Below are 15,441 nucleotides of genomic sequence, written 5' to 3'. Positions count from 1 at the left end.
TTCTGTACAATTTTAAATAGTTTTAAATATTCAGTGTACGCTTAGCATTTGAAAATATATTTGTAGAATTTTAAAAGAAATTTTTAATTTTTGTCCCCATTACACCTAATATTTGATAGTGGATATCTGGTCTGTTGGGTGCATAATGGCAGAAATGGTCCTCCATAAGGTCCTGTTTCCAGGAAGAGATTGTATCCTTCACAGCGCTTTCACGGAGCACAAATGCAAACAATTAAAAATAAGACTAAAGTACATTTTGAGGAATTGTCAAACCTGCCATATAAGCTATTGCTTCTAACGCAAGTCCTTCTTTGTCTAAAATTTAAAATTTGCAATTAGATTAAATTTTCTGGTTCATATTGTTCAAAAACATGTGTTAGCAGTTTCATTTTCTGCATTGTGTTTTTAATGTAGAAATATTTTTTGTTTTCCACTTTAGTTCATGACACTTCATAATTTTATCATTTCATTTTTACTTTCAGTTGATATCTGGTCAGTTGGTTGCATCATGGGAGAATTGGTGAAAGGTTGTGTGATATTCCAAGGCACTGATCGTATCCTTCCCTAATAATCTTTGAATCCTAATCCACATTTACCAAAGAGTTACTTCACTCACGGATGTAAAAGATGCTAATCCCCTGCCCTCAACATAATACTTCTCTTTCCTGAATGGATCTGCCACACATGTTTGAAATTTGTGATATTAATCAAGCACCTAAACTTTTACTCTTTTTGGTCGCATTTAACTTCATGGTTTGAACATTAATCATTCGTGTTAGGAACTTCATCTTTTTGCGGTCTTAATGATGCTGCAAATTTCCTTAACGTTATTGCCACTGTTTAGACTGAAAACTCCACAAAACTATTGCTCAAAGTTCATACTGTTTGCTTTTTTGCATTTCTCTGCACAGTGGAAATAGGCTCACAACAATGGTTTTGTCTTGTCAGTTCTTATCCTGTTATCTTCAAATGGATAGTGAAGGCATGCAGGTTAGAAAATATAATTCTGAATGCTTAATTTCATAGAATCTTAATGGTTGATCATGTGTTAACCTAATAACACAATTAAATAGAAGAAGCTTGATTTCCATTTTTCAATTTTCTCCCATATGTATTATTTTATCCTCCAAAGCCTTATGACCAACCTAACACAATTCTTCATGTATGCTCTGTCTCCGGTCAGTTGCATGTTAACACTAGTTTTCATATTTGCTGTCTTCATATATGTCTTTCATGCTTAACAAATCTTTGTGCAATAAATGTATCTTGTTTGAATTCCACCAATCTGGTGCCTATTTCTTTGCTCGTTGCCTTATATTGTTGATTAATAGGTCTGTTGACTTTAAAGGCAATCACAATCTCTTCAAAAATCATTTAATATATTTCAAGAGACATTGGTACTTTGCATGATTGAGCAGAGACAGTTGAAAAAGGTGTGAGCCTTCACATATGAATGGTTTTGTTGTTTTTCTTATGTCAGAATCTTTTCCATCCATGTGATTTATATAGGAACCATAACAGGGCTGGTTCACATGATCAAAATAAGCCACAGTGGCTTATTTAAATCGTGGTGCATGCCGGGTGCAACACATAATCACCGCCTCAGCGTAGCTGGTTGTGTTGTCTGAACCCAAGTGGCATGGTTTGTTTCCCCCTCCATCAAACCACAGTGGCATGCCAGGAGGATTTACATAATTGCCCTCGCTGGCACAGCTTGCTGTGTTGTGTGAATCCAGCAAGGGTGGCTTGTTGCCATGGTTAACAAACCATTCAGAACCCATTGGCTGTTTTAGGGTTCTGGGTAGTTTGTTAACCATGGCAACAAGCCACCTTCACTGGCTTTGTATGACATGGCAAGCTGTGTTGACGAGGGCCATTACGCACCACCCCAGCACACGACTAGTTACACGTGGAGGGGGAAAGAAGCACGGCAGCTTGTTCCCCCTCCATGATTGTGTGAACAGGCCCAATGTCATTATCCGAGTAACAGATAATTACTCACATGGGGGAGAGCATTGTGGGTTAAGGAAGATGCTGGGCACAAGAGCTGCAGTGGGATTGATAATGCTTAAACAGATAAAACTAATAGCTACAGATCTCCAGTCTAAACAAATGAATCAGCGCTCGTTTTTAACCAAAGCTTTTTTTTAGAAAACGTAACAGTTTGAAGGCTCAGCTCACCCCAAACTTATGGATTCAGGACAAGAATTCGATAAAGTTATGAAGAGGATGAGTGACCATTGGGGTCAGGAGCATTTTTGCTCTTGACCCATCAAGACTATTGCAGCTGGAGACAATATTGTGGCTTAGACTCCCCCCTCTCCAGTACTTCACTTGGGAAAGCTTGACAAATAGAGTAGACCAGTGAGCATTTGCAGGAATGTATTTGTCATCACTGAAGAATATCCCCTTACTTGGAGGTTCTTGTCCCTCTCTACAGTGTATGTGGTCCTGCTATATTTATTTCTCTGTAGCTTCTTGCTCTGCCGGTATACTTCCTAAGTAGTGAATTGTATGCTGTAGGTTGGGGAGTGGGGCAAGATCATGTCGTTGGTCTGGTGGAAGCATTGCTTGCCTTTAGCTCAGAGAGAGAGAGAGAGAGAGAAAGGCAGGCAGGCAGGATTAAAACTGGGGCTCTAGTAAGCCAGAAAAGTGAAATATAGTGTAATTCTGTATTACGACTTGACCTTGGTGTCTTTGTAGCTGCATTCAGTGGACTCATCAGCACTGAAATATCTGAGAGCCTAAGATCATCAGTTTCCAGAAGACAAGTGAACTGAGTCTTGGTTCCCAGGATATTTTGATGGAACTTACTCCCAGAGGTGTTACCTATATTCAGGTAGACTTGTATTTCTGCTTGGCGTATATCCTATTTTTTTAGTATCCCTAGGTGGGTTTTTTTACAGGACAAAAGGAGGCTGCCCTGTCCATCTGTCCAAGATTACATTATTGTGGTCTGGGCAGACGCTTATATCTGTGAATTAAAATGTCAGAAAAATTACTATCTTGGGAATGAAACTTCATTCCAGTGCTATCTGCCATACTCCTTGTATATTTAAGCTGTGAAAATCCTGTTTGGCAGATGGAAGTACATCTTTGGAAAGCTTCTCTGATGTAGTTTTCTGGCAGGATCCTGAGTAAATGACCCTTATGAGTGAGGATATGGTTGGTCTTGTTACTACTTGTATCAAGGATTGGTATTTTAGTTAAAAAACACTCATCCAGTTATTTTCCTACAAGTGTTAGAAAGTGAAAATGCTGTCATTTTAAAAAGTACTATTCTGAACAATAACAAAACATTATTTAGGAAGTGCATTAGGTGTGAAAGATTCTCCTCAGTGGTTTTGGATGTTAAAGACTTGTGTGATCCATTTGCTGTCTCTCTCAGATCTGGCACACCTAGCTAGATGTTAGGTATGCATGACATGTTACATACATCGTTTCTGGTAATTAGAAAGGCCATGCAGTTCTGGCTTTGGAATTCAGAAGGAATGTGGGAGGAGAGGGGACAATAGATGTTTTCATCTTAAACCTCATTAGCTACAATCCAGTGACTTTAGTGAGCCATATAGAGGTCCATTCTTGGAGGCACTTCATTCATTTCTAGAGACAGGAGCGTACACTGTGTAATCATTATGGATGCATAATGCATCTTCGTTCCTAGATGAGGGGCACTTCTATAGATGCACACATGTGCACACAGAGAAAACTGGATTGTTGCTATTGATCTTCTAGGTTTGTAGGGATGCCCAATAGACCTCAATTTATGTCTTTCCTGATTTGACACTTGTCAGTCTTGTGAAACATCATTGTTTTCTCCTTTCAAGAAATTACAAAGTAGTTTCATTATCTTAGAACACGCTTCTGAAGGCACCAGAGAGCAGAAACTGCACAAAGTTATGTTTAAAAAATATATACTGCAATTCAGTGGTGAAATACATGGTTTGTACTCAAGCTCTTCAAGGCTACAGTCCTATACATCTGGGAATAAATCCCATTGAATGCCAAGGCACTTACTTCTGATTAGACAGGTATAGGATTACACTGTGGATTACCTAAACATAATATCTTGAATTAAGCCTCCTTTGTTTCTAGATTGGTGGAATTTTTCAGTAAAATACATTTATCTATACAGATCAGAAGCTGTCTTTATTTGCACAATTTAGCATGTGATGTTTTTCATCTTTGATGGTACTTGATGTTGAAATTGCCTTTGGTTAAGCAAGGAAAAACTAAGTAATCTTTAGCATGTCTAATCATGTAGAACCATGTAATGGTGCCTTAATGGCAGATGTGCTGAAAGTAAGCTATTTTAGTAATGTATACATTCTTGTATAAGAAATTCTATGCATGTGTTCTTCATTGTGTCCTCTGTGCAGTCCTACATCTGGAATTGCTTCTATAAAGCCTACAGGAGCACAATAGATAACTCAGGATATTTGACAGCATCTTCCACCAAGAAGTAGTATGGTTGCCTTAGGGCCCTATTGAGGGAGAAGCACGGATAGCTTCATATGGTCCTAAAGGCCAGTACTGACCATCCAGTGATCCAGAATGGAAGAACTCATCAGCCCTATTCAGGTGATCCAAAAATCAGCATTCTGGCTCATGTGGAGTGCCTCCATGGATACAGGAGGCTCTCCTCTTCAGACAGTTGGCCCCCAAGAGTTGAGGGCAACAGCAATGCGTGTTAAAGGGCAGGACTAGAGCTCTCCCTCTCCTCATGTGTTGTGTATAACCATAGATGGAATGACCAAATCAGATTCCATTGAATCCACATCTGATGCACCTTTTATTTAAGCATTGGCCAGGTGGCCATATGTAACCTGAATTTCCATGCAGGTGAATGAGCAGGCTGGCAGAGGAAGAATGGAACACGCCATCCTTCTTCTGTGCCCAGAATAGAAACCAGGCAGGCAAAAGGAGGAAAGCCTCTCCTCCGCACCCTGCTTAGAAATGCAGCTGTCTGTCATTCCTCTGCCATAAAAATTACTAGTCAGCTAGTAATTTTTTTTTTGTAGGCTAGTAACTTGTGAGTGTACTTACAAAGACTGTCTAATGAGTACTTCAAATAAGAATGGTTTATTGGAGGGGGAGGGGTGTACTTCAGTTCTATAAAAGTGAATGGAGGGTGCTAGACTGAAGAAGAAAAAAACCTCTGCAACATTAAAGAGCCTTAAAAAAGAAAGAAAAGAAATATTAGGTGGAGAGGCTGCTGGCCCCATCTGTTGAATTGAGGTATTTGGATCTGGGAAAGGAACATAATGGAAGAAGAAAATACTACTTTCAAGTGTTTGGTGCAGTTTTGTGCCTCCAAAACCTGTGGGGTTGCTGTGGACTCCCAGCAGCTGGCTGAAATATCTTTTTGTTTTAACCAAACCTATATCATTTTATGTGCTCCTCAACAATTATGAGGTCAGTTGTCCTGTGGCATCTCATATATATCCCCCCGCTTTCTGTTGTTGTTGTTGTTGTTGTTTTAAATACATTTAATTTGGAGCCCTAATAGTTTAGCAAACTCCACCAAGTTGAAATTAATGGGAAAGTGAAACTACCAAATGAATCTAATTAGGGTCCATTCTATCCTCAGCAGCTTCTCAAAATAGGGTAGGGTAAATAACTTAGTACATTGCCCATATCATACTTTCCATTTTTGTGCCACTTCAAAGCATTGGAGTATATATTTTCTCCCTTTGTAAAATAATAATACTTTATATTCCTGTGTGTACCTCCACTCCCAACAAAAGCTATTACAAAGCATTGCAGAGGTCTGTTGGACACCAAGAGTAAATTTTACTGGGGATCACTATTGGGGATCACAATTACATATGTGGTGGGATTGCCCACAAATCCATAATTTCTGGGGAGGGTTCTTTGAGATTGTATGAGATATGGTTTCCTGTACCTGTATTGTTCCAGGTCCCTTATTAGTACTTCTTTCCATATCCGACAACGTGAAAGGCTGACTGTCCAACAAGGAAGTTTGAGGATTAAGTGTAGCACACATATAGAGTAGCTGCTTTAGTTCAAACGTTTTAATAACTTTCCATGAGCTTTCAGATGCTCTAAGTGGAACTGGAGGCTTTGAGTCTGAAAAGACAGTCAAACAGGTAGATCTGAAGCAAACAGTCCATTCTCGTAATCCAGTTACAATCCATAAAAATGCACTGAAAGGGTAAAATCCAGCACAAGTCCTACTCAGAGTTAGACCCACAGAAATAAATCATGTCTAACTTAAGCTCCATTCATTTCAATGGGTCTATCCCAAGTAGGACTTGTTTTGGATTTTACCCAAACTCTTTATAATGTGGATAGAAACCATAGTTCCTATTGAATCCCTGACTAACACAATTTTCCTTACCATCTCTTGTTTTGCAAGCAAGTCCCTGATACCAGTTTTTTTAGAACTGTAATCTTGAGATACGTGATGATATGTCTTGGGAGGCTGAAGTGATGGGGGGAACAATTCTGTGACTGCGGCTAGACGGCCATAGGATATGTGGGTTTCTAGGAACTGACCTTCCCCCCTCTTCCTCGCTGCCTCGCAGGCAGCACGGAATGGCCCCGTGCTGGGAAGAGGAGCACAGAGCGGCCAAAGTGGGGCATTCCGGGGCGGGGAAGGCGGAAATGCTGATACAACAATCTTATGTGTTGTCCGACAGCCTCCTCCGCCGCTCTGCCTTCCCACGGCTAGACAGCCAAAATCGGTCTAGCCTCAAATGCAAGGCAGGAGAAGCGCAGAGGGAACAATCCTCCGAGTTCGGAGGTGGCTGCCTATCCCCATAGGATTGCACCCTTAAGTGCAATCATATGCATGTTTAGACAGAAAAAAGTCCTACAACTCCCAGTGTTCCCCAGATAGCTTATCTAAAAATGCATAGATTGCACCCTAAAGAGATTTTTTTAAAAACAACTCAGCTCATATGTAACTATAGTTTTTCAAGTACCTCTGTGCATTTCTTCTCCCTAGGAAATGTTCTTTTGCATTATGATGCTGTCTCCACCAAGTAAGAGGGAACTGAGCATAAAGGGCATTGAGCACTACTTTTCAAAGAGTACCATTAGATATGGGTTTGTGCTGCTTAATGAAGAAGATATGCACTCAGATCTCTTCACAGCATTTTAAAAGGTTCTATTGCTGCAGATTGTAGGGGCACGTTCTTGAATATAGGTTTGCACACAGAGCCAATTGAAGGACAGTACTTGCAGGTAACCCTGCCTTGTTCAATTGTTCATAATATTGTCCTGTATTCTATCTATAAATATGAAATCAGGATGGAAGTATCTGTAAATGCATTTGAATGTTGACAAAGCTTATGGCATTGAAGCATAAATCTTTGAAAATTTGACCTCCAGGAGAAGTATACCATAAACTATGTACTGTACTATACTGTACTTTGAGTTCATCTTACTTTAGGAAGGATTGAGTTCTTAGTCTGCTTCAAACTGCAATCCTAAACACACTTACTAAGGAATAAGCCTAACTGAACACAGTGAAACATACTTCTGAGTAAATATGCATAGAAACATGCATGAGCTGTTAGAGAGTTGCATCGAGATAAATGTGTGTGTAACAGAGCTGATGGAAACTGACTTCCCCAACCTCTCCTCCCTCAGCCCCCATTGAAAAGGCTCCTCTCTTATGCATACATTCATATAGATCCAACCCAATGTATTCTGACAAAATAACCACAATTAAACTGAGAAATGTGCTCTCCCTAATTTGTATTTTTCTCCCAAAGCTATATAGAGAACATCTGTGGTTTTACACACTTCATGAATTGAAGATACTGTCCTGAAATAACAATACTGTTGTACCATATTTGTCCTAAATTCCCAATCTTTGTACTCTACAGATTTGGGGAGGTGGTGGTGAGGGAATACTTTATTTTCCTAAATGAAATGTTTGCAGATATTGACCAGTGGAATAAAGTTATTGAACAGTTAGGTACACCATCAGCAGACTTCATGAAGAAATTACAGCCTACTGTGCGGAACTATGTAGAAAACAGGCCAAAATATCCAGGTATCAAATTTGAAGAGCTCTTTCCAGACTGGATATTTCCATCAGAATCTGATCGTGACAAACTAAAAAGTAAGGTTTCATTTTTGTGCGTATCTTTTAATAAGCACCTGTTCGTTTCAAAACACGTAAAACAAATATTTTCATTTTTCCATGTTTCTCAATGTTGTTAAGCAGTTATCTTTTTTGTAGAGGTTTTTACTACCTCAAATTGTAACACAGGTTACCATGCTAATTCTTGAAGCAGGATTAGTTTAGTTTCTTGCTTTGTGGCATTTAAATTCTAACTGTATGAGTTAACCTCTCAGTTAATAGGCTTCTCTTCTTTTGTTGGGTTGTTTTTTTATTTTCAGTTGAATCAAGGTGCAGTTGAATCAACCTGATGTGAACAAAGTAATTTGTGCTAGTAGAGCAATGAGAATTCAAGTTGCAAACCTTCAGAATCAAACTTTCAAAATTCAGTAATCTAAAATGCCACTGAAATGTTGAATAAAGCAATACTATGGAAACGATTTTATAATGAAAACAAAATATTTCTACTTGATACCACATTTTATTGGTACTGTCTATTGCTTACATAAATGCAGATATTTATTTTTAATATGCTATTTACCACAAGCATGTTGTTTGTATCAATTGCTTATCTGATACTGTGTTAGTCCCAAGATCCAGTATTCCTTGCTCCCTCTTAATTGCAAACATAAGGATAGATATTCCTAGCATGCTTTTGCCATGAATATGCATTTTTTACCTGATCTTTATGTTTCAAGGCTTTAGCTGCTAACAATCACACCTTTCCCCCCTCCATTTTATAGCCAGTCAAGCTAGAGATTTACTATCAAAAATGCTAGTAGTAGATCCAGACAAACGAATTTCAGTAGATGAAGCTTTGCGTCACCCTTATATCACAGTTTGGTACGACCCAGCTGAAGCTGAAGCGGTAAGTTTACCTTTAAAATGTGGTCATTAATTTTTAATTTTATATTTCTTTCTATCTATCTATCTATCTATCTATCTATCTATCTATCTATCTATCCCAATAACAAAGGTTCTCTAGGGCAGTTTACAGTAAAAAAAACAAAACCAAATACAGACATCAAGTCTAAAACAGAAGATCAACCAACAGCATGAGATAATATTAGTGCAAATACGTTAAAATTTAAAAGTCTGGGGAAATAAAAAGGTCTTTACCTGGTGCCAAAAAGACCACAATGTAAGTGCCAAATGAGCCTCTCTGAGGAGGGCAATCTGCAACCAGGGCACCAGGACCAAAAAGGTCCTTTCCCTAGTAGCCACCCACCACACCTCATTTGGTTGGGGGCACTGGGAGCAGGGCCTGAGAAGATTATCTTAAGGTCTAGGTATGTATGTATGGGGGAGATGATCCTTCAGGTAAGATGGCCCCAAACTGTTTAGGATTTTGAAAGTTAATACCAGGACTTTGAATTGGATCCAGAAACGTATTGGAAGCCAGTGCAGAGGGCAAAAGCACTGGTGTAATGTGGTTATATCAGCCAGTTCCAGTTAACCTTGCTGCTGTATTTTGGACTCACTGAAGTTTCCAGGCTATTTTCAAAGGCAGCCCCCATATGTAATGCATTGCAGTAAATCCGAACCGGTTAGCAGAGCATGGATAATTGTAGTTAGGCTGTTTCTGTCCAGATAAGGTCGTAATTCCTATATTCTGATAAAAGCTGCTCTGAGTCCACTTGTGCCTCCAGTGACAGTGCTGGATCCAAGGGTACCCCAGACATATGAACTTGATCCTTTGGGATAGTACAGCCTCTTCCAGAACATACAGGAGTCTTCCTCCACCTGCATTTTAGTTGTCTCCCTTGTTTACATTGCCTTCAAGTCAGGTGTATTTCAAAGAGCTGCCCAGGCTCTGCTCAGAGAGAGAGAGGCTGATTGGACACTAGAATTTCAGAATTCTCCTTGCATTAGAAAATATTATACATAAATAGCTCTCATTGGTGGGAGGGGGGAAGCAATTTCTGCCAATTTCTGCCTTCCTGCAGTCCCCTGTACCCACTGAAAATCTGCTCTGGAGGGTTGGGGGATTCTTAGGAACATTGTGGGAGGTGGCAATGAGGGCTGCAGGGGGAGGGTGGAATCGGCAAAAATCACTTCCCCCCATTTCTGTCAGCAGGACCCCTCCACTTGATCAAAAACCTTCTGTGAATGGAAGGAGCTCCTCCATATGGAGAAGGCAAAGTACGAATCCAACCCACAGTGCTACAGTAATTATACTGCAGTCTATAAAATGGCTTGGATAGTTGTTTGAAAATTAGTTTTCACTTTTTATTAAGAGAAAGAGTTAGTTGCTGTTGAAAAATGCTAGGTATGTTAGGTCTGGGTTTCTTTAAAGAATGTTTCAGCAGTTGTACATCGTTTAGGGCTGTATCATTCATTAGTTACCTTTATGAAGGTTGATCAAACTTTGATCCATAATTCATTGCCATTCAGCCCCCTTCCTGAACCCTTTGGAGAACAATCTATATTTTGTGGTTATTCAGAAAAGTACAAGAGGATGAGGAAGTGCTGCTTGATTCTTAACGTCTTGGTGTCTCCACATGTGTATGGAGCTTACCAGCAATTTTTAAAAAATCATCCCTGAAGGGAGGAAGAAGGGGGGAATTGTTGATCAGAGAAGCAGATAAGCAGAGCTTCAGGAGAAAAGAGGGAAGGGAAAGCATAGACTTGTAATGAACTCACACAGGATGCCAACTTCCAGCCTCCTTTAGACTATGTTCTTTTCTCCCCTGGGATGGAGGTAAGAGCTGTCTATAGAAAGCAATGGAAACATGGATTTCAGTGTGGCTGTGATTGGGAGCCAGCATGTCCAGCAAAAATCAAAAGGTAGAAGCAAAAATAGGAGTTCCTGCTCTTTTTAACTAGGGTTTTTTTGTATGAAAAAAATTCTGGGAGGAGTTTTTAAACATGCAGAAGTGCAACATGTTTGATGTAAGTTAATAGAGCCAAAGTTTCTGTATGCAATTGAGCACTGGATTTAGGTTGAAATGGCATTTGAGGACAATTTTTTAAGTAGATTGGTCTTAACTGCACCATGAACAGTGTTTTGTATGGGAGATTTGGGTACGGAAATACAAATCAACCTCCGCACCATCTGAAACCTTCAATATTGACAGGCATGACCGAAAGTTGATTAAAAGCCTACTAGACATAACCATGTTCTTTTACAGCTCCCATTCATTTTGATGGAGTTTAAACAGGAGAACTTTCCAAAGTAATAGTTCCCACGCTCAATAAGTAAATAATTGTCTCCTGTTTAGCTCCTGGATTTCCATAGGAGTTCAGTAAAATTAGATGAAGTAGAAGAGTTATATTTTAAACCTTATTTTCTTTGTAGCCCCCACCTCAAATCTATGATGCACAGTTGGAAGAAAGAGAACATGCCATTGAAGAATGGAAAGGTAACCAATATTTACTATGTGTTAATACACTCTGAGAACATTTTGTTATAGGGCGCCCTATGAAGGTCTTAAGTAATTTTTTAAAAACTTAATATACTATGACAGAAAGATGACTTTGTTTTTGTATGACTGAGTAAAATCAGAATGTAGTAGCATACTGAAGTCAGTATTCTATAATACTAAGCAAATTACTAATGCATTATAGTAAGGTCACTATTGATATCCTGATGATTTTAAACTTATTTCTTACTCTTTTATCTAGCTAGCTATCTATTGGTAGTGTTTGCACTAAGCAGGAATAGGCTAAATACCCAAACTTCTTAAAGCTGGGTTGTTTAAAATAATTGAAGATTAGTTTAGGAGAAATGGAGGCAAAGGTAAGCAGAGGAAGAATATGTTAATAGTTCAATTTCATGTGGTTTTGCTTAGTTACAATAAAGTATAGGGATTAGGCAGATGATCTGAAGTCTTTCTGGAAAAGGTGCTAGTGAACAGAGGTGCTTCCAGGTTTGGACAAAGTGACTTTTTGGAGCGGGGTGGGGTTGGGGGGGGGGGTCCCTTATTTTAAAATAACTTTTGTTGCTGGATCAAGGGGATGCTGTACTCCGTCCCTGCCACTGCCCTTTTTTCTCTCCCTCTCTTCCCTTCTCCCTGACCCAGTTGTGCTTTTTACATCTGGACTGGACTGGGCATTTCTTCTCTAGCAAGGACAGATAGAAGATAGGCAGCCTCTCTGGCTGCCAGCATGTGCCGCAAAGGCTGAGCTGGCCTGGTTGAGGCAGCAGCCACACGCCATTTTAATCTGAAGTATTTCTTCCAGTCTGGTAGAGTGGCAGTGAGCTGAGCCAATCAGATTCTACTCTTTGAGGTGTGCAGACAGTGACAGCACTGGAGCTGCAACAGGGCAAACTGAGGGGCTTGGCCCACCCCCTCAGTGGTCCAGTGCTGTCATCGGGTGCGCCCCCCAAGGCAGCTTCTGATTGGTTTGGATCATTCCACTGTTACAGACTGGGAGAATTACTTCAAATTAAAATGACACAGGGGTGTAGCCTTTACCCAACCAGTGCAGCACTGACCAACTGCATAGCTCCCAGATATTGTCTGGGGGCCCTCTGGGGCCCTGGACCTTTGCCTCACGGTTTGGTAGTAACAGTGCCACCAGCTGTGAGGAGAAATGGAAAGGTAATAAGAGAGGTGGTCACACAGAAGTGTTCTGTGAGGTAGTTCTTGGAAAAAGGGGGCAGCAAGAGGAAATTATAATAAACAAAGTGTGTTGTAAATAACATACATTTACTTACCATATGTTATTTCCAGTATTCCTATGTTGGGTGGAGCCTGCATGTGGAGATTATATCAAGGCAATAGAGCAAAACTACGGATGTATAAATGTGATTTGATTTCTGGTATCCTCTCAAGTAACTTTTAAAATATCTATGTTACATTATAGTGCCCGCCAATAGATTCTCAGCATTTTCTGTTTCTTTGTTTGAGATTCATCTATCAGACTTTCACAGCAGCAAGAATGTGAGAGTTCTGCTCTCTGGTGACAGAGCGGGCAGAGTCAGAGCAGCTGTGAGTGGGCAGAGTCTGGCTGATCTTTCTCCAGCTAGCAGGAGAAAGGACTGATACATCCCTACCTTCAAAGTTGGACTGTTGCAGCTTAAAGTTCATAACTTCTTCTGAAAAGAAGCACTAATTAAAAAAAAAACTTGACGAATGTAATTATTTTTATCCCAGCTAGTAGTAGTAGTCATTTTAATTTTATTTTGTTGCTTTTCTTGGAAATACTGAAAAATGTGTTCTCAGCACTGCTTGTAAAAATGTAACAAAAATGGTTATACTTTGATTACGGACAGTGCAGTCCTATACATGTCTACTCAGAAGTAAGTCCCATTGAATTCAGTGAGACTTACATCCAGGTAAGTGTAAGGACTGCAGCCTTACCTTGTATTTCTTTTAAGATGGGTAGAGTTGGGGTTTATATTTGATGAGACTTGTTAACTCTGTTAACCATTGTAGATGCCTGTTCTGATGACAAAATGTACGGCGATGAAGATCCATAGGCTGTCTTAAATGTTCCAAAATTTTAAAAAGGAATGAAAGCACTCGTGTGATGTTTTGTGTCTTTTCTTCTCTCTCTCCCTGCTCTTTGCTCCCCCCCCCCCACCCTACACATACAGAACTAATATATAAAGAAGTAATGGATTGGGAAGAAAGAAATAAGAATGGTTTGGTAAAAGAGCAGCCTTCAGGTTAGTCATGGATGTAATAGTCTGTTTTTGTTTTCAAGGGTTGTTTATGATGTGTTAAATCTGTTATCATTAACAATGGAAGTGTACCAAGTAAATTGTGTCATCCAAATTCTTGTTCTAGGGCAATTTTCTTAATATCAGAGGGTGCACAAATACCTAGCAATGAAAGAACTGAGCTAATGAAATATAGGGGTATCCAGCATTAATTCTTAGCTTGCAGTGAAACGGTTAAGACCTGCGGGTGGGGTGATACTTTATTTCCCTAAAGGCAGAGTACTGATACTGATTGAAACAGCTTAGCTTTATAAATCTTTTGGGACCGTGGTGTTGAATTATAAGAAAAAGTATTTGCTTTTATGGGAGGTCAGGCATTGGTCTAGCAGTAGCGAATAAAGGTTCTGTGTTCCATTTCTTTAAGGTGTCAGAAGAAAATAGGAAACTGACATATGTATGTTGTAAGGATAGGCATTATGGGCAGTATCCTATGGTGACATTCTGCAAATGCAAACAGCGCTAGCGGAGCTCCACTCAATCTTTCCATTGCGCAACCGATTGCCCATTATGCTTGTGTAACCAGTTGCCTATTATGTTGTGCAGTTTACGGGTGCAAGCAATTGCATAACTGGTTTCACAGGTGGAATGCACAACAGGTTGCACAAGAGTTATGCAGAACAGCTTGCACAACCATGCTTGCACAAACCTCACTTGGATTCTTCTCTTGCGCATAGTTCATAACCTCGTTTCCACTAGCGCAGCATCATTTGTACTGACGGAATGACACAGTTGGATACTGCCCACTCTTTCCCATCACCAGGCAGATCCATCATGATGAGAAACACAAATGGTGTGATTGCCTACCCCCTCCACTAAGGAATACAATCTAATGCCCTCCAGATGTTTTTGACCACAACTCCCATCAGTCTCAGCTAGCATGTCCCATGCTTGTGGATTATGAGTGTTGTAGTCCAAAACATCTGGAGGGCACCGGTTTTCCTGCCCTGCATTAGTGCTATAGGGAAGGAAAGTTCATCAGTTTTGAAAGAGCTCTGCACCTATGGAAGTGATAGGGAAAGGCATCCCTGTCCTCCCAGACACAAAGGGGGCAGGTTGCTCTGTAAGAATTATGAATGGAAGGACTGTCTGGCTTGGACTCCAAAGAATGTAATGGGAAAGACTGCAAAGGGTCCTATACCCAAGTGACCCTGGAAAAATAAAATTTACAGAAATGCTTTAAATCCTTGTGTCTGTGGTGGATGTTGCAAGGCAGCAACCAGTCTCCACTGGCATTTGTCTGGCACTATGCTATGGACACTGATGCCATGAAAGAGGCTGCTGTTGGTAGAGAGGTGCTGCAGAGTATTTTTGCCTTATTAAATTCTACATCCTCCTCCTGGTTAGAGCTCTTCAGTCTCCCATATATGGGACTGCACGGAGGCTGTAAAAGAGAAAAGAGTTGCACTTGCCAGTAACTACAGATCTAAGTGGCTGTATACAGTCACATCGCCTTCCCACCTGCTCAGCTGTAGAGGCTTTGGGTAGGAAATGAGCGAGTGAGGTGCTGTCCCCACCCCTTGACATATATGCTTGGTGGCAAAACTTTTGTGAACTGGGGAAGGAACACCTCATGTGCCAAATTCTGGAAGGTCCTGTGAGCAAGTTTGGTCATGCTCAAATCCAAAAATGTGAGAGTGATTTTCTGTACAAAGTTACAGGTAAGTACAGCTTGGTATTT

At 40.2% G+C, this 15,441-nt stretch overlaps 1 protein-coding gene across 27 annotated transcripts in view; it reads left to right on the top strand.

Moving 5' to 3' along the window:
- Window positions 1-15,441, top strand: part of MAPK9 (mitogen-activated protein kinase 9) — a 63,015-nt gene that overhangs the window by 34,055 nt on the left and 13,519 nt on the right. For all 27 annotated transcript variants that reach the window (XR_014788419.1, XR_014788420.1, XM_084839074.1 and 24 more), the window contains 5 exons: window positions 483-554; window positions 7,913-8,095; window positions 8,839-8,963; window positions 11,394-11,457; window positions 13,638-13,709. Coding sequence is in view for 25 of the 27 variants with exons in the window: in XM_084839074.1 (XP_084695200.1) it covers window positions 483-554; window positions 7,913-8,095; window positions 8,839-8,963; window positions 11,394-11,457; window positions 13,638-13,709 (516 nt within the window). In the remaining 2 variants the exon portion in view is untranslated. The remainder of the gene's footprint in view (window positions 1-482; window positions 555-7,912; window positions 8,096-8,838; window positions 8,964-11,393; window positions 11,458-13,637; window positions 13,710-15,441) is intronic.

Source organism: Heloderma suspectum, chromosome 2, assembly GCF_057233095.1.
Source record: "Heloderma suspectum isolate Gila_16-S chromosome 2, 16-S_ref, whole genome shotgun sequence".
Taxonomy (NCBI): domain Eukaryota; kingdom Metazoa; phylum Chordata; class Lepidosauria; order Squamata; family Helodermatidae; genus Heloderma; species Heloderma suspectum.
The sequence above is the reverse complement of the archived record's forward strand: the minus strand, read 5'-3'. Positions and strand labels throughout refer to the sequence as shown.